At 39.7% G+C, this 20,075-nt stretch overlaps 1 protein-coding gene across 1 annotated transcript; it reads right to left on the bottom strand.

Annotated features, from left to right (window-relative positions):
• Positions 1-4,235: 4,235 nt before the first annotated feature.
• tp53inp1 (tumor protein p53 inducible nuclear protein 1) lies at positions 4,236-16,076 on the bottom strand. Its single transcript, XM_063487223.1, has 4 exons — positions 15,855-16,076; positions 12,936-13,323; positions 8,852-9,386; positions 4,236-8,532 (listed from the first exon to the last, which is right to left on the bottom strand). The coding sequence occupies exons 2-4, from the start codon at positions 13,066-13,068 to the stop codon at positions 8,310-8,312; spliced, it is 891 nt and encodes a 296-aa protein (XP_063343293.1). The 5' UTR covers positions 13,069-13,323; positions 15,855-16,076; the 3' UTR covers positions 4,236-8,309.
• Between the last annotated feature and the right edge of the window lie 3,999 nt (positions 16,077-20,075).

Consider the following 20,075-nt stretch of genomic DNA (forward strand, 5'->3'; position numbering starts at 1 on the left):
GGTCAGAGATCCAAAGTAACGTGATATTTAGAATCTTCATATATCATTTCCTATTTTCTTATATGTTGTCAATACAAACAATGGCAGTAAGAAATATAGTTTTAAATAGCTCCCTACATAGCATTATTATCATTCCTAGTACAGCCAGCTATGGTGTTAAACCTAAGTCATAATGCCATCCAAAGGTAAACAGGTAGTAGCACTTGCAAAAAACCTGAGGGAAAAATCTCACAAATTAAGTTTTGTAGTTAATATTCTAGATTTCTAGATTTTATATTAATTTATTCAGTGGAAACACTAAACAATCATGATTCAGTTCAACAGGTGTTGTTGTGTTGAGAGCTGAGACCAGTGAAAGGCAGGGTGGCAGGAGAACAGTGTTTGGCCTCGTGGTAGTATTTAGATACAGTATAGTTGATGTTTCCTGAGAAATTTCTGTTTGTCAGAAATTAAGTTAGCATGTGTGTTCACATGGTGAAAAAATATTTTGGTGAAATTCATATTTATCAACTTTTTGTGCAAGAGCCCCCTTTTACCTGTGGGTACAATGGATTACTCATTAGTTTTAATTATGGTGCATGTTAGAGTGAATTAGTCTGTCCTTTGTTTAGTCTCTCTTTTGTATCATTTCTGTTTATTTGACGTATTTAAGCTTTACATAATTGTAAGGATCCTACTGTTTGTGATTATTTATTGTTATGCTTTTCATTTCTGTTTTTATGTTATTGATAAGACCAAATTTTAACAGTGTTGACAAAAAATTAACTACAGTATGTATGAGTGTATAGTTGTGTGAAACAGAGAATCTTCATAGGATTCTGTGCAGTCCTGTGTAAAACTAAGACCACAGATGATTCAGTAGCTTGTATAACTACATTTAGCAGCAATACCTTGATGTAATCATTTGTTGTATGGTTTTATCAGTGTCTCACTTTGTTGTGGAGGAATTTGAGCCCACTTTTCTTTACAGAGTTGCTTTAGTTCATTGTGGTTTACAGGCATTCATATTTACACAGCTCTCTCGAGGTCCCACCACAGCATTTCAGTCAGGTTGAAGTCTGGACTGCAAGTGGACCATCTCAGCACCTTGATTCTTTTCTTTTTCCACCATTCTGATGGGGAAAAAATCCATTCTATTTACCAAAAGCTTCAGCTGTTGGACAGATGGCTTCACATCTGAGTCTAGAATACTTTGGCATACAAAGGCGTTCATGGTTTGCTCAATGACTGCAAGATGCCCAGGTCCTGCTGCTGAAAAACAAGCTCAAACTTCACCGCTCCACCACTTGGTATGATGTGTTTCTGCTGATATGCTGTGTTTGGTTTTCAGATGCATAGATTTCATCTGAACAGACTTGTGGTTTGTTCAGATTCTCCAAACAAGATTTACTTGTTTAGTCATTTTCTAATTGTACTGTCACGAATTTTCACATTTAACATGCTAACTGGCACCTATAGACTCTAAGATGTAGCGCTTGGGTTTTTTGTAATGTCTCTCAGCATGACGCAGTTTGACGATAGGGTGGATTTTCTTGAATGTTCACTTTTGGGAAGATTGTGGCCTTGTATTAATACACACCTAAATGCTCCAGACCAGCAAACCAATAATATTAGTTAAAAGAAACTCTCAGATTGCAAACAGTTTCTAAGTTATAAGTTTTTGGGTGTTTTTTGTGGTCAATTTTCAACCAATAAATCATTAAATTGACCTAGAAGACATGGTTTGTTAATATGATCCCACTCTACATCGTTGCAAAGTTTTTTCAACATTGAAAACTTTTCGAGCTATTGTGTTTACAGACATAATTACACACGCCAACGCTATGAAAACATAACCTCCTGGGCAGAGGCAATAGTATGATACGTTATGATAATATAATGTGTAAACAGCATTGTAATGTTGAAGCTGACTGTCTTATCCAATTACTTTCTTATACTGGGCTAATAATGAATCATAATTGTTACATTTCCTTGTTATACATGTTTTTGAAATCTGTAATGAAAATAACATTATAATCTGTATGACTGTGATCATAATAATAGTAATAGTAATGATAATAGCCAGCATCAGTAAATGTGTGTCAGTGACCGAGGTGGGACGTAATGAAGTACAAATACTTCCTTATTGCACTTAAAGAACATTTTTCACATGTATGTACTTGAGTTTTTTTATATTTTTTTTGGTTACTTCCCAGATTTTCATACAAATATTTGTTACTTTAGGTATAAGGTATTTGAGGGGAGTTGATATAAACAGTAACAATAGGAAAGGCAATCCTAATAGTGTATCAATCACCAGGGGTTATCACGTAAAAAGAGATTTAAGATGCAAAACCATGCAAGTTGTGCATAATTTGTAGTGCTATGGTCAGGGGTTAAAGTTCGTTGGTGGCCTCTTTTTTTTGGCGCAACACAGGAATGAGTACAGATGTCCATAAACTGTGGTCGCAGTACTTTGGCACCTAGCTAGCTACAGAAGAGGAGCGAGTATTAAGGCAGTAACTTCTTTTTAAGGCGTAGGTAATTCCAAATGTAATGTTTATATCAGCTCAACAAATATCAGCAAACACACAATCTGTTTGTCTCACACTGCCTGCTAGCTAAAGGTCCAGCTGGTGTATTTCACAGGGGACAGAAAAGAAAGAAAGGTACTACTACTTTACTTAGAGATGGAAAAAGATAAGAAAGACAGGAAAGGAAGAAAGTAGGTTATATTAAAAGTTAAAGTCTGCTCAGGGAGGACTTTGATAACCTGAAGGTGTAAAGTTTACTGAAGGTCAGTGTAGGATAAACAGGTTAGTTTGCCGTACTGTGGTGGATTTAAAGCAAGGAAGAGCATGTTGGACTGGTGCACAGCAGTTGTGTTGTTCCTGGTCAGAGACAGATTGCATAAAGTGTAGCAGAGAGATCAATATGAATTGAAGCTGATATTGCTTAGATTCACTCACTGAATTACACCTTCATACCAACGTTATACAGCTTTATAGTTTAATTATTTATTGAATATTTATTGTGTATTTTAAAATCAGTTGGTAGCCTTTGTTCCAGGTCCTGCACAGCTGCTCCCCATCAAGAAATGTGGTGGGTGTCTGTGAAAAGGAAAGGTTGTGATTGAGAGCAAATAAGGTTTACCAGTAAGGATAACTAATGCAAGTGTGTGTGAAAATCTAGAAATAAAGGTGGTGCAAAGAGGTGACTGTAAGATGTGATTACTCACCTTTCTTTCTTGTGTCCTGTTCAGGGTGTTTGGGCAAATGTTTCCTTGGGGGTCCAGACACCATTTAAAGGTTCCGGGAGAGGCCATGGGTTAAGAGAGTGTGGGGAATCTTTTGTGTTTGGGGTTTGGGCGTTTTTATAATAATGGGTATGGTGTAAGGATAAAGTGTAAAATATGTATTAATATGAAAATGAAAAATGTATTTAGATATTTATTTATTTGAGTTGATTTATTGTATAATGTGGTGGAAGGTTGGGGTTTGAGAACTCACCTGTTAATAGAATAATGGTTTAGCCTGCGACAGCTGAAAGTATTTAAGGCTGCTAGTTGCCATTACATGGGTGGACTGTTTGGTGAGGAGAGCTATCTGATAAATAAATACCCCTTGTTCCACTATACTTGTCTTGGTCTGCCTCATTGTAAATCCAGCCACAAAAGGCTGCCCTGTAACAAGCAGTAAACCTCAGAGCAGGAGCAGCAGATCAGCTGATCACAGCCTCTTTTCCCCACACTGAGCCACTAGGGTTCCTCCACCTGATGAATCCACTTTAACCTTTGACTGTACTCATTTTCCCTTTTTAGGTGTGGCATTAAAGTTACTCTCTACAATGTAGACAACAGAAAATAGAGCTACTTTAAAAAAAATGCACTCTTTTTTTCTTTGCTCGTGTTCTACATAATTGATTCAAGCTAAATAGATTCAATAGAATTAAAATTTAGACTGAAATACTTAAAGCTCTTGGTAATATGGTCGTGTAGCAGATACTTGTAATATTATTTCAAAGGTGGATACAAGCATCAGTTTGTGCATTTTGTCCGTCTGATGCCACTAGTTTGAAAAAGACCATCAGTCACTTGTCAGCAGCTTCTTGTTCTGAGGCAATAGTGCTAACCACTGCACTCCCTAGAATATGAAGTTATCTTCTGCACTATTATGTGTTATTTCTTGCTTTTGGTTGTTGTGTTAATAAGCAAAACTGAGGCTAAAGAAATGGACAAAGACAAGAGAATTGTGTATGAAAACATTTATTATAGGCTAATAAGAGATCACATGTATTAACTATTACAGTGTGAAAACAGATGACCCCACTTTTAATTAGCTTTTTTTTGTTTCTGATGTCAGAACAGAGTGAATTAATCTGTCATACATCCAAAATACAAAGGAAACCAGTTATGTTGATAAATAAAAAGGTAATCCTAAAAGTCCTACACCTTTTTTCTTTTTGGCAAAGTGCAGTATTATTCCAGTAAACTACACAGAAAAGCAAAAAATGACAAAACAAAACAAACAAAAACCCAAAAAGTCTAACACTTAGTGGAAAAATGCCATAAAATATTCTTCACACTTACAAATAAAACAATAGGAGAAAAAAAAGAGGTTTTGCTACATCATTCTGTCTGGTTTGTCGAGTCATTATAAAAGCTGTACAAGGGCTGGGCGGATGGTGGTGGCGAGGGCATATGAGCTTCCTCGAATGATGCATAGTTGGTTTCTGATGTTTGTCTGTGTGTTTTAATTTATTATTACGTCCACTTAAAAAGTTAAACAAAAAGAAAAACGAGTTCAAGTTCTTCATTGACGCATTGTCATCATAACATTTCAACCTGGAAGGCACGTGATCCACAAATTTCAAGGCATTGAACAAAAAGCATTACAAATCCCTGTTAGATTAATGATGGAGAGATGAGCCGAGAACAGATACTTAAGAAAGAAACCAAAAGAACAAAAAAACAAATAAATTGTTTAAGGCTCCTGACAGCAGGAGGAACCTCCGATCCCTTCTGTCTTTAAGTTTCTCTTTTTCAAAAAATAAAATGACACAAAATAACATAGTTTGTGATTGCAAAACTCACTGCAGAGAAAGAGACATTCGAGAAAGGACAAGAAAAAAAAAAGCTTGAAAACACAAGAGATCCACTCTACTACCGTTTACGATTATTTACAGCAAATAACAAAAATGCCTTACAGGGCTTTGTTAACACCGCTACCTTCCCAGAAACTCGACTAGAGACATTCAGTCAGGTTTACAAGGCGATTAGAAGACCACACTGCAACAGTTTCCATTAAAAGTGACTGAATCTCCATAATATGTGTTCATTGACGCTGCATCTCCGTATCTTCAGAACAGGATCGGTTTCCAAAACATCATCGTTAGGCAAATTTACAGAGTTTAGTAAGTTTCTGTTGATGTGTGTAAGAAAATAAAAAAAAATTAAAGTTGATAAATAAGCAAAATGTGAAGTTATATGTAGAGTCCTTCACCTGTTCTGAAATTATTTACGAAAACAAAAATGATTGCCGATTTCTGCCAGACAAAAAAACAAACAAAAAGGGTTTAAAAATTAGGAAGAAGAAAAACAGAAAAAAATGAAACATTTTGGAACAAATTTTCAGTTATAAAAAGTCACAGACTGAGTCAAATTTTCTATTTAACATCAAACAAACATACATGCTCCAGAACTTTACTTTAAACCTGTTTATATATAGTTAAATAGTCTTTTTTGGCAGAAATGGTCTTCCATAGGTTTTAGTCACTCTATAAGGTTGGTTATTTCTCAACTTTTGCAGTGTGGTGACTCGGCCCGGGCTCCGCTTATCCCTACAGCAGACACATTAAAACATTAAACAGTCTACCATTTTAGAGCACCGTAACCAAGAGCTGTTATCAAACACTCAAACAATTTTAAAAAAGGACATCAGTATAATAAAACTACGGAGAGATTAAAGATCGCTGCTACTTTTTTTGGTTTAAATATTTAACGAAATGTAACTACGTTAACATGGAAAAGAGAACAGTTAAAATAGCATAAGGTACATTTCTAAAACCATGTTAGGTACAGTTGAGCAAAATATATAAACATAGCTGAAAAAAACCAACAGTTTCTCTCCATCCTGATGGATTTCCAACAGTCAACTGACAGTATCAGAGTTCATTTCACAGTCCCGGGACCAAAAGACGTTTCTGTGACACTAAACAAGAAGTTGATTATTTCTCACAAAGGTTTTCACAGAGGGAAAGCACGCAGGGACATAGCTGGAAAAAGTCCGAGTACACACAAAGAATCATCAGCCGTCAAGTAAATCTGCATTTTCCTAAAGAGTAAAGGTGATTGGTTGTGACCCTGAGAAGTGGACTGCAGATTCATTTAAGAACAAAAACAAAACAGAAAAAAAGAAAGAAAATAATAATTATCCATTTTTCTTTTTTTTCCCACCATCATGACACTAACAAAACTCTACAACCATGCAACAGATTGCACACTATCATAACCAAACACACCTAAGCAAGAAACCATGGACGCATATATACCAACTTCATACTGATATGTAATTTGTTTTTTCTTTTCAAAAAATATTTTTGGAAGTTTTTTTTTTGTTTTACATACTTTTTTTTTAACATTTCTATTTACCTCAAAGCTACTGTTAAAACAAGGCGTTTAGTGATATTTAACCCAGTATTTTTTCCATTTTTTTCTCCTTTTTTTCTCCTTTAAAGAAATATCGTGAAAAGTACTGAATTATAAAGTCAGAGGCAGGTTCAGCTGGAGCTGCAGGACGAGCAACATGGAAGTTTTTCACCTCTGGTGGTGCTGCAGAGCTCAAAAAGCAGGAACTTAAAGGAAAAATACCCTTAAAAGGCTTTAATACAACTGTATTTTGCTTTACTGGTTTCAACTGTGGTGTTTTCGTAGCTTTTTAATAATCAGTCAAACACACACAGCATAAGGTTGGGTGAAGTGAACGAGTTCCTTCTGCAACCAAAGTGAATCACTGAGAGAACCACAGCACAGAAACTAGAAATCTACGTCTGAAAGTAAGAGAGCAGAAAATGAACTAACAGGCAAAGCAGCTACAGTACATAGTTAGGTTTGAGTCAGACGTGATTCTAATTTTGCTGAAACTCTCTGTTTTCAGTTAACACACCCTCCAGTTTCACAGGAGAACCTTTGAATGCACGTGTTTAAGTCTGGCTGAAGCGTTTAGTATTAAAACATAACAGCAAGAACCGTGTTTTTTATAAAAAGAAGAGAATTTGTATTGCACTTATAAAGAGGCTCAAAATGTTGCACTTTTCTTCTGTAATAAAGATGTTATAAAGCTTTAAACTTTCACCATCAAAAAGGCGTAATTATATTAAAGTCAGCTGTAATAAAGCAGAGCTTCTGTTTCTACAATTGTTATGGACATACCCTGTTCTCCTCTAAAATGCAGGAAGTCACTCAAGACACAAACAGAGCATTTAGTACAGATCACTGATTAGAAGCACGTGAGATCACATAAAGGGAATTTTTCCTTTAAACCCACCTAAACTTCATCCTCTAGTGTGAACAGCCCTTCACTGGCAACATATTGGGAACACTGCATTCCAATACTCCTGCATTGATTAAATGAAAACGTTGTCCGGCTGCACTGTCTATGTTCAAGTCATTTAGGATCTGAAATGTCTCCTACTGCCCTCAGTCAGCCCAAAAAGTTGCCTAGACGACCAGCAGTCCCACTGTGAGACCCTGAAGTGACACCACCGGACCATCCTGCCACACAGTGAACCTGCCGCTTAGTAAAGTGACCTACAGCATTGATTCTACACATTAAGGTGACCGTAAAGAAGAAGAAGAAGAAAGAAAAGAAAGAGAAGTCATCATGACCTCTGTTTCTCTCTGTGATTGGACATACAATGCTCTGAAGAAATAGAAGAAGAAATGGTCTTGTGAAAAGGGAGGGGGGTTAACATTATGACCTTCACATATCCCTTCTTCTCAGTATCAATACATAGGAGGATGGATGAAGAGGAGTAGGAAGCGGGGAGTGAAGTGAGGGAGGGAGAAAAAGTCTTCACTGGCCACATTACTGATATAAAAAGTCAACAGCCACCTTCCCGATTTCACCACCCATTAAGCTTTCAGGAGAAATTAGGTGTGAGGTGTGTAAGTGGTGGCTGATGCCGTAGTTAACTTGCTGCTGGTGTTTGTTTGTTGAGAAGATGAAAGAAAACGGAGATGAATGCTTGTGGGTGGCCAGTGTTACATTCCTGTACTGCTTAAAGTATTGAGGTTGATGATGATGGTGATGATGAATAATGATGAGGATGTCTCAGAAGTTGAGATGCCTCTGGCTGGGCTGGTGCAGGTGCATGGTGTTGGCCTTTGGGGGGCGGAGCAGGTTGAGGCGTCGCAGGGCCTTGCGGGACATGGGCTGGGTGCGCTGGGTGGGGTTTCCCGGCCTTTGTTGCACAAGGCCGGCCTGAGTGGAGAGCGCCGCGGCGTAGCAGGAGGAGTGAAGACTGGAGCGCCGCTGTGAAACTGCCGCCTCTGGCCTGCAGGAGGCAGAAGTTTTCAGAAGATGGCAGATTAGTTTTTAGCACAATGCACAAGTAATTTAACAGCTGCTTCAGAACATGCATTGGTTTACAATTATATCCAATTATCAGGAGCATTTTTGAAGTATCTGCTACAGTGTGTGCTCTTTCAGTTAGTATTTTTTATTAAAATGTCTCAAAAAGCCTGTGACTGGATAAGCTAACACTAAAAAAGGCTAACAACAGGGACACTTCATATTTATAAATATGTCCAAGCTTGAAATCTATTTTCCAATGATGATGAAATTTCTGTTCATGGACAGAGCCCAGATTTTACCTGTGGCGAGAGCCATCTGGTGTTCTTCTGGCCTTTTCCTTTCCACTTGAAGCTGTCAGGCTCGCGGTCATCTCATCGGACGAAAAGTTCAATTCTGGTTCATGTGAGCTTGGTGGCAGGGGGTCAAGGTTCAGTCGTGGGATGCTGTGGTGAGTGTAGACGGACATGCTGGGGTGTTCGATTAGCAGGTTCTCCAGAGGGCTGGGCTCCAGGACGATGGGAAAGGTGCTACGCCCGGTGAAGCAGGGTGGGGGGGTAAGAAACCAGCTCTCCTGCAGAGAGCGGGTGTCCACACGCAGAAACCCACTCTCCTCATCTTCCTCATCCTCATCTGGACCACCGTCCGTTTCGGTGTCAGCCGTTGAGTTGAGGGAGGTGCAGGAGGCGTAACGGACGGGTGGGATGCCCATGGGTGAGGGGATCATCACCAGCTCATCATCTTCTTCATCCTCCTCTGCCTCCACCTCCTCGTCTTCATCTTGGATGATGGTGGATCCTGAGTGGGTATCGTTACACTGGCTGGAGCCGGCTTCAGCTAAGGGGTGAGATGAAGGTGTCATTAATGGGATGAAAATAGTACTCATCGGAGAGGCATCAGATTTTATGTCTTATGGAAAAAGTAACACCTGGATCTGAAAAGTACCAAGTACTAGTCATTCCCCACATGCTCTTACAGGCAACTTTTACAGCAGAAACAGTCATGTGAACAACCTGTTACAAAAACAGGCTTTTAAGGCTTAAACCTATTCATTATTAAGGCATGGCCGCTTTGACTAAAAGGTCTGTGAGAATACAAGCTGCTATGGAAGCTAGGTGTCTGCTACTATGAGTCATCGAACTTTAAATCTTTAAAGCCATCATCAGTCAAACAATAAGGCCTGTTTTGTATTGACCTTCCAGGAGGCGGTGGTGGTGAATGTCATAAACTTGTAGAAGCTTGTTTCCACAACTAAAAACAGAAAAACAATTAAAAAAAACAAAAACAATAAAAACATAAATCCATTTTTAAAAATAACCTTGGGTCATTATCTCAAAATTTGGACTTTGACTAACTTGAAAAGTTATTTTCTCATTTTTGAGTTATTTTCACAGACGTTTGAAGTAATAGATCAACATTTTAAGATACCAAACTCAAAGTTTTGAAATAATAACCCAAAACTTTGGTTTATGTTGTTTTTCAGTGGTGGAAAAGGTTTTCATATAAACTTAAAATACATTGGTTATACACAAACCAGTGAAAAGACATTCAAAAATAGGCATCCCTCTCTTTACAGCGTATCTTTGTAAACATGTTATGTGCCCTACTTTTCTAAAATGTTTCTCTGTGAGGTCTCAGACCATTTGGTTTACAGACATCATAAATCCAAACTCCTTTATGCAACAGGTCATTTACTGTTCCAGCTGTTGTTTTGATTTTAAAGTAAAACGCCTGTGTAATGTCATCAGTGTACCAGCAGGAAGCACTGTGGCTTGGCCACGCAGCAGAAGGGAACCTGCCAGATGTAAACAATAATTTTCTGGAAGCTGATCAGCCAAACAGCTGCAAGCAGGCTGACAGCCTGACAGCTCAACATTGCATGCCCAATGAACCACAGCTTGCACGCATGTTTCTGTTTGAATTTGCAAAAATGTCTGTCTGCTGTTAACCCCAGGGAGAGCAACTTAAGCTCTCTCTACAAGAAGCAGCATACACAACCCCTGCTCGTTCTTTTGCACATAAATCATCGTGTGCAGCGAGCACGCATACATCCTGCGCTGCTAGCTATCTTATGCAAAACTGGAGGCTTGCCAAAAGCTGCGGGTCGGGCTCTTGTTTTGATCCAGCCACAGCTTCTAATGATTCACAGAGAAACAGGAAGTTGTGAGGTGGAAGGCCAACATGATCTCAAGCTAGCAGACTGGATGTTAAAAATAACTTTGTGTCGACAAAGCAGACATCTCTGCTTGATTTCAGTTTTGTTTAAGGATGGGGCCTTACTTTTGTAAATAACGTGATTATTAGAATGTTTTAGTGGTCATCAAATACACAGGATGAAGATAAAGGTTTTTCAACCTCCACCCTTTCATCGGCCATCTCCTCTGACCTTAGTGCTCTCACTGTTTACTGTAAAACTGCAACTTATTTTCCATGCATGTGAGGGAGTGTTTGGAGCTCAATTTCTACACGTGACATTAACACCGCCCAGTGGCTCTGACTCCCTGGAGTTCACAGAGGAGTCCTTGTTTACCCACAACAGGCCAGAAAGGTTGCAGGGTGCTGACTCAGTTCGCAGCAGCTGATCTTCTCACTTTATCCTCTCAGCAGCAGTGGGACAGCCCCCACTGTCCGAGCCCCATCAGCTGCTGATCTCTTCCTGCGGAGGCTGCAGGCGTTTGCAAACACAGCAGCTCAAGGTATGCAGTGTCAACTAGACAACAGGTCTCCAGCTCTAGATTGGGGTGCATGTAGTGTTTTGTACACTTGGGCTCACTGTACATTGGGTTAATGAGGTCAGTCCAGATTATGAAAGGACCAGCTGACCCCCCACATAACCCTGTCTCCTCCATGAACCACAAAGGCTCAGAGCATGCAGAGCATCAGCAGAGCAAACAGACAGCATCACCTTTAACCAGACTTCTTCAGCTCCTGGCCTCATTCAACCACATTTACAACGTTCAAGCCATACTTTGTTATAACATTATTACTTCTTACCCATTTCTGACACTGTGTGTGTCACATTCATGAGCCTGTATTCACACTTGATAATATGCATGAGTGATGACAGGCCATAAAAACCTTATTTTTAAAATATTGCTCTTGACATGCTTACTTATGTGATAAAACCCAAACACAATTCTTTCACCACACAGATCTAAGAGCACAAATGTTTGTAATAGAATAAATAATAAGTCCCCCTTAAATCAGCTCAAGCCAGAGTTGGTGAGAAACTTGACAGAAAATGTCAACAAAACATTGAGTCACAAATACACTGAGCTTCTATCAGCCTTGTACAAAACATAGCATGGTGTAGCTTTGTGATGGAGAAACGGATATGATGTAGACAGGTGTTTTTATAGTGGAGGGATGTTCGAGGAAACTTTCTGCCCATACATGTTTACCTCCTGGAAGCACTGGGACCTATTTTTACCTCATCTGGTTCTCCAGGCACTTTTGTTTGACCTGTTTGCAGGTTGACTTGCCCATAAACTGCCTGACATCCAACCTCTTCACCCCCTCCAGCTTGAAGTGAGTCAGACAGCCTCTCTTTCTCACCTGCCCTCGTGCCAGAAATATTCACACGGTTATGGAATTTTGGGAGGGGGGGTCAGTTCAAGTTAAGACCCACTGTGGGTTAACAGTGCACCAAACCAAAGCTGTGCCAAGAATCATCCAGAGCCATTTGGGAGTCACTGCAGTGTGTCATGTTTCTGCATACAGGGTGTGGGTGGGTGACTTGTTGAACTCTTCTGTGTCGTGTCGTGTCTGTTTTGACTGGAATCTTTTTATGGTCTCAGACTGCACTGGAAACTTGGCATGATTTTTACCTGCCATTACAAAACTCTAAAGTTATACACTGTCTTTCTAACTGGTTGCTCCATGTTGGATTAGCTCAGTAGCCTTTCCTGAACTCACTGTCTTCATCAGGGGGTGGATTTTGCTCTAATCTTCCTTAAACTGATTGACTTTTTTACTTTTGGCATATATGCATGGCATTTAACACTTGCTATGCATAGATCTGAAGTGTGTGTGTGTGTGTGTGTGTGTGTGTGTGTGTGTGTTTCTAATTTGTTTACCTATTCAACCCAAAGTTTTCACATATGCCATATCATGAAATGCTGGATAAAACATTTCTGCTTGAGCCCTTTGTTCCTCAGTGTCCTCCTGCTAGAGTCAGCTTTCATTTCATAGTTTAGTTTACAGTGTTTTGAGAACAAAAATGCATTGTCTGACAGCTGAACAAGTGAAGCAAGTCTCAAAGTCGTTCTAAAAACACTGCTGCATGTCAAAATGTTTATTTACCTTCTACTTTATTGTACTAATGCAAGGCGTTGGCTGATTACAGATTCTGAACCATTAACTGGTTCTTGTGAGAATCAGACTTACTCAGGTAATTGACCAGGATCCAGTCTTCATCCTCCTCCTCTGTCTCCTCCACTTTGCCGTCCCCAGGTCTGCCGCCTCGACTCACCTCCTCCACATCGTCCCCAAAGAGAGCACTGGCGAACCTCTGGAACATCCTGAGATGTCCTGCAGGGGCGTGAGGATGAGGGAGGGGTCGGGGGAGGCGCGTGGCTCTGGGCGACGGCGGGGAGGTGTTGCGGTCGCTTTGGTCATCAGCTGCGGGGTTCACAGCAGGGGGAAGGCTCCGTAAAGGTGCTAAAGTGCATCAATAAGTTGTGGTCATAGATCATCTGAGGGCCAGCAGGCGCAGGCTGGACATCGCTCAATGTCAGGATCGCTTCAGTGAGTGCAAAAGTCTTCAAAAAAAGCCCTGAGAGGCAGAGAAACATGAGGATTCGGTTATAAACATTTACAGGTGCTGGTTTTACACACAAGGCCTCACATCCCCATCCCTCATTAAAGATGTTAGGACAGAGCCTGAAAACACACCAGGGCTTCCCAGAGAAATGGTTTAAACACAAACACACACACAAGAACGACTTTAATGACAAGCCTGTTAGTATTCGCCTCTAGCTGCACAAATTTCCGGGATGGATTAATTTCCTGTCAGACTTGATGGTCATGAGCAGCAGCTGCGGTTTCTTCAGTTATTGATCTGAAGGAAACGAGCGGAGAAAAAAGATGTCCTGTCTGTGTTTAATTCACGTGCAAATAAAGGATCTGCTGTGCTCAGAGGACGTACAGACACAGCTGGCTGGCAGCCTGTTTGTTGGCCTAACTACAGCCTTTCACATGAGGAAAGTAGAAAGAAATGAAAAGTCACAAGTGTCACTGTCACCCTACAGCTGCTGTGTAAATGGAACCCACTGGCACGATATTAGCAGATTGAAGCCAAGTGTACTGACAGCCCCCCACCCCTTATTTTGGCCTTCACTCTACAAATTCAGGTTTCTGTAATCTGTCCAAATGAACTCTTTTAACTGTCCAACTGATAAAGTGCAGACCAGGGTTTAACAATTCAAAATAAGAGCCCCACGGGAATAAGGTAGTGGTGGGGGTGGTTTAACCATAAGGAGACACATGATAGCCCTATAGACATTACTTATGGCTAAACAAACAAACGATGGTGCAAGATGCAAATGTATCATCTATAAGACTTCCATTACATGTAAATTAGATGTAAACTGAAGAAAATGTGGCAAATATGATAAGCAATTTCATCATACTTCATGTATAGGTGTGTTAGGCAACACATGAACACTGCATTAACAGCTGCAGTAGCTCAACTGTTGTAATAACAGCCTTATATTACATCATTCACAACCTAATCATTTGTTATGAGTAACGAGCTCTCTCAGTGGATAAGTGACATTTTAATTTCATATATCTGTTGGCACTTTTTTCTGCTTACGCAAAATGACTCACGATAAGTTATGGTTTATCCACGAACACTTAAACATCTAGTTACAATAACTGTAATCACCGGTAGGAGGCGGAAACAAAGCACGGCACTGGATAAAAACACTTAAATTCTCATAAGGAGCAAACAAGCCCAGATATCCGATTTTTTTTCTCCCTACCCTTGAAGGCGCATTGCCTCTGGCTGTGTTGCGTTTAATTACCTCTCGTATTTTCCGGCACATAGCGAATAGAAAGCGCTCTTCTTTTCAAGAACAATCTAACCCCGCCTCTGTAAACATCGAACAGCTGTGAGGGACAGAAAACAGAAAACGCTTCTGACTGACTCACTGTCTCACACCGACAACAGCAGGCTGATAATCTGCAGCACCTGTTTCTCATTCCCCCTGCTCACCCTCCTGCCCCTCCTACGGCAGGTCATCTCAGGATAGGCCTAAATCATTTACACGACTTTATTCCTGTTATTATAATAATAACCATACACAAAGAAAAGCTCTCCCGGGCTTGGTTAAAGCCCGGTTAATGCCTGATTAATGCTGTTAAACGGGTCACTGAACGTCAGCGCAATTGATGCATCTATTACATCAGATCGCGCTTTGTTTGGGTGTTGAGTGCGAAACGGGCTGTAAAAGAAAGATGGGCTGTTGCATGGCGTTTAAATCGGATGTCTATACAGTATGCAGTCTGCGGGATTAAGAATAAACCCATAAAGTGGGATTCAGTGGAGGATAAAATACAGATTACCCACGTTTTAGCTGGCAAACAAGAGTTAATACACAGCTAAACTCAAAGGGTGCACGCTTTTACCTTCACCTTAGATGATTTCGGTAGAAAATAGTTAAAAATTGTTTGGGGATGCCATCTTATTTCGCAAGCACCCCCAAAGATTCCTATTGACTTTACAGGACAAAAGCAGCAAACAGTCATTACCGAAAGGAATACTTGACACCTTTGCTTGATAAAAGACCAATTACCAAGTTAAGTTTGTTCTCAATGGACTGATCGAAGCGCTAATGTGATTTGGCGTCCAGACTGTGGGGGGATAAAAGCTGAAGTGATTCGGTAATAATGTGGAGCTACAGCAGCCTAAGAGTGTTGGACGGTTTCGATGGTTATACAAGGAAAGAAGGAGGAGGAGGCTGTAATTCTACCCGCACAGTGCTGGACCTGGACCGCATATTCACTTTAACTTTTATCTCCGTACGATATGATATCAAATATTTTCCCAAAATAAACTTACCCCAGTCCAAGTCAAGTAAAGGCAGAACGCTGTGCAGAGCCACGGCAACCAAAGCCACCGGCAGAGAAAGCCGAATAAAACGCAGAGTTAAGGCTTAATAATGCAGCCTAGCTTCTTAATTGCTGTATATCTACCAAAACACCAAGTGCCTCTCCTGTTATGTGCATGCAATTTATATATAATACCGAAATCAGAGGCTTTGGGGCCGGGTATATTCACCGAGATGAAAACAAAGAGCTCACCTGCGGCAGAAGGAGGAGGAGGTGTAAACGAGTCCAAACCGTGATTAAAATCCTTAAAAATGAGGTAGATGCGTTACTTTTCGAAAAATAGAAAAACTTGAGGTTTCTTCGCGGAAGAAATAAAATATAAAAACGTTACTTTAAGGACTGCACATCGGGAGTCACAGTGCGGCGTTTCTTTTCAGTCCCGTTTCCTCCTCGAGCCCCCGACTGCGCCTTCTTTTGTTGTTGTTGTGGAGCTCAACAGCTGATCGGCCGTGACGTCGTTAAGGACCGCCTCTCTGCGGGAGGAGTCAACCGGAGCCCTCGAGGGGCCAATCAAATGAGCGTTAAGGGCAGTCACTAACCCACGTGACTCCCTCCTCTCCCTCCTAAGGAAAAAGAAAGGGACATGACTGGACAAAGCGCTCAGCTGAGCAAGACTAATTGTGTGTTTCTTTCCCCCAAAACAAGCTAATGTTACATAACAGAGCAGATATCCGGGTCCAGCCGCTGGGTTTCCTGTTTTCTAACCGTTCAAACACCCCTTTAGAGTCATCGGGTTTACGATTTTATTAAAATACGATTACACAGTGAGGTTTGAATAAAGTTTTCAGCTAAAAAAAGAGAAAAAGTTTGGAATACACCCTTCATCAATGCTTAGCTGAGTTTTACTGCTTTCTGCCTTTAGCCAGGACTCTGAACATCAGTAAAGAAGTAAAAGGGGGGAAAAAAGCAAAGGAAAGTCTGGTCAAAGTTCTAATATATAAGTTCTAAAAATGAATGCTTAAGATGGGCTATCTAACATAGTTGATCATTTACTTTAGAGTTAAGAATGATTTCATTAGTTTTGACATTTAGACATAAATAGAGCATACTACACAAGTTTTGGGGCTCATTTGTAAGTAATATGAGTATCTGTGACGTTTACAGTAGAGTAACTGTTTTTGCTTTAAGATTACGTAAAAAAAATGCTACAGCAGCACTTAATATTTAACAGTTTAAAAGCCAAAAAAGGTTGATGTGCTTCCACATTATATTTGTCCCCTTCCTGTTTCAGCATAAAAGAAATGCAAAAATCCAGTAAAGATCAGTGTTGTGCTCAGCAGTCTCAATCCTCAGAAATGCAAAATGAGAAAATGCAGCCCTCCCCCATGTTTCACACTTCATCCTCTTATCACCCTCCCTGCACCCAACCGACGAGGTGGAGGAAGGGCCATCAGTTCCAAATAAAAGGCCTTAAAGATACACTTGGGTATCTTCACTGGTCTTTATCTACAGCTGTAAAGTCGATACTCTTATGTTCAAACTGCACACTATGTTTTATTCTAGGCTTGGTAATAACAGATACTATGAACAACTATTGTAGAACAGTTGCTGGATTTAGACATGTCAAGAGTACATGGTATGCTGGATTTGTCTTCATGTTTAGATGAATGAAATTCTTCAGTGTGGCCTGCACTGCACTGTTTTCCATTTAAACTGAATACTTTCCCACTGATTCACTGACCCGTTTTTACAGAGAGCAGCAGCCCGATAAACATAATGTCACCATTCTAATAACGGTTTTATTAACAGTTAACTTTTAACTAATTTACTCGTGCTGTACTAACCTTTAATACTGGATTAATACCACTCTTTCTGAACAGCTGTCATAGGTATCCACTGCAGTTTCCAAGACACCACATCAAGTATCAGGGAATCAGATGAGTTTTTATATTAACATGACTTTAGTAAGAAGGACAAATATGTTGCACCTCTTCCTAATTTTCACTATTTATAAGCTTCTGACTCGCATGCTTGGCTCCAAATTCAAAATCATGTTAACAGGATGGAGATAACATCAGTTTTTTTTTTTTGGTCAGCAGCAGGCTTAATAGGATCCACCTTCGGAAGGGTGGAAGTAGGAAACCCGGCCTTCACCCCTTCCCCTTTTTAAAAATCTCATCCTCCCATTGCCCTGCACACGACCCACACTGTGGAGGAAGGGCCATCAGGCCAGACAAAAGGCCTCCAGGAAGTTGTGTTATTCTTCTATGCATCTCGAACCGCCAGTATGTTCTGTTCTTTATCTCCAGCTATAAAGTTGTTTTATGAAGATGTTATGGTGTTCAAAGTACAGAAATTTTTTTTCACATAAATGCTAGTATATATAAGGTGAACATAAACATGCAGGTCTAACTTTATAACGCGATACAATACAGTTGTAGATAAGATAAAAGTGGTCTGTCAACTAATATTTTCTATTGTGGACACCAGCAAGTGCAGGTAGCTTTATAAACAGATAATCAGTGGAAAGTACTCGCTTTTAAAAATGTCCTCATATTAGTGCATTATGGGATATTGCTCACATCAATTGTCACGGTTGTCATAAATGTCAACGATAGGGACATCAGGGCTTTTCAGAACAGGGCATTTAAAAAACGTAATGATGAAAACAATACCACGAATGAAATCACATCAAATATGAAAGACTTAAAGAGAATAATTCTCTTTTAAAAGAACTTTGTTCACAACATGAGGACCATTGTGTGCTGACCTTCAACCTCTTAAAGGCAGGTGATATTTCTTTTAGTACACTTCAACCTAGTACACTATGTATACTTCACTCCTGCTTGAACAGTGTTTGTTTTTAACAGAATTGGAATACAACATGTTCCCTTTAATCAGAAATGATTACAGGCATTTTGATGGTGACTGTATTTCTTTGTACAATGATTGTAGTACTTTAGATAATGTAGACAAAACAACTTGTCATTCCTTTCGAACACGCATAATACTTACATTTTACATGTGGAATAAAAACACTTAATACGCATAAACCACAGACTGTATATAAAAGATTTACTTAGCCCTCTTGATGGTATCCATTAAGGTTTCGTAGTCATGTAACCACTAACCACATGGCATTAACTTTTCCTCCATTTTGGGCATGTTGACAGTTGTGGTGATAATGTAAAAACACTCACCAGCTACTCTGTGAGCTGTAGTGAAAGAATGAAAGCAGGTAGCAGGCTGTAAACATGGTTATTAATTGTATTAAGTTGAGTATTTTAATACGTAACTCTATGGGGATTGATTCATTCTTGTAGCCAGCCTCAGCTGGCCCTGAAAGGAACTGGACTTGTGTCGGCTGGTGTTTGGCACAAATATCAAATAAGACTACAACACATGGTGCTGTTAGCTAGCTTGATAGCATTAGTGCCACCTAATTAACTGAAAATGTATTCCTCCCGGTCGGTGGTACTTCCACATAGCCAGTGTTGACTTTAACTCAGAAGTTGGATATCGGAACCCAGAATGACGTCACTTTTGAGTTCAGTGCATTCCAGATGTAAAGTCAGAAAAACAACGAAAAACAGGATTCATTTTGCTTCTTAGCATAGTAGAAAAATGTGTGTATCACTAGCAATACAGCACGATGCTTGTTTTTTTGCTCTGCAGGACATTCATGGATAAAGCCCGATCAGTGGTCTATGCATAGCGTATTTAGCGAGTCAAAAAAACACAACAGTGGCAGCACAGATTTAAAGTTTACAGCTTTACTTCTGTTTACCTTCAATGCTGCCATATTGGATTGTTAACTCGTTAACAAATAGTTTTTACCATTATTAGTACACAGCCCAGGTACTAGTAGTGCACTTTGGAACACTCAAAATAGCAAATATTGAAGTATGCAACTTGACATACAGCAGAAGGCTCGCTGCAGTCTTTATGAATAGATGTTTCCCTTTGAAATGTCCCATTAAATTTCTCCCTTTTAGTCTTTTCCTTCCAATCCATATCTTATATTTTCAAATCTTTTTACTAAATATTTACACTTGATGTTCATGCTTTTGTTTTTGAGGTTTTTGTAATATTGACTGGCTTAAGTTTCTCTCTTTTGTTCTCCCTCCAGCTGCTTTCTCTATTTTTCCTCCAAATGTGGAAAGTTTGAGTTTCAAAGCAATATTGGAACGATGGTAGTAGGAGGAGTTGACTCATTGACTTTTAGATGTTACAGGGTTGGAATGCTACTGAGTATATTTACTCTTCTTACGTAATTTTAGAGTGTTGTTCTTCACATATTTCTTCTACATTTCAGAACCCAACATGACACTCTTTAACTTTATTAAACACATCTGGCTACTTAGAATTCTTTAAAAACATGCAGTTTAATCAACTTGTGAAATACATAAGGGATCACTGGCTGTGTATATTTTGCTTTCCCTAGTCTTGCTTCGTCTACCTGGCATTCTTCTT

The sequence above is a fragment of the Pelmatolapia mariae genome, linkage group LG10_11, assembly GCF_036321145.2.
Source record: "Pelmatolapia mariae isolate MD_Pm_ZW linkage group LG10_11, Pm_UMD_F_2, whole genome shotgun sequence".
In the NCBI taxonomy this organism is placed as follows: Eukaryota; Metazoa; Chordata; class Actinopteri; order Cichliformes; family Cichlidae; genus Pelmatolapia; species Pelmatolapia mariae.

Bases quoted from the DNA above. Each gene is read 5' to 3' on its own strand.
- tp53inp1 (XM_063487223.1), bottom strand. From the start codon at position 13,068: ATGTTCCAGAGGTTCGCCAGTGCTCTCTTTGGGGACGATGTGGAGGAG. The intron at 9,387-12,935 runs GTAAGTCTGATT...CTCACCCCTTAG, and splicing joins GATCCTGGTCAATTACCTGA to CTGAAGCCGGCTCCAGCCAG. The intron at 8,533-8,851 runs GTAAAATCTGGG...TGCCTCCTGCAG, and splicing joins CCAGATGGCTCTCGCCACAG to GCCAGAGGCGGCAGTTTCAC.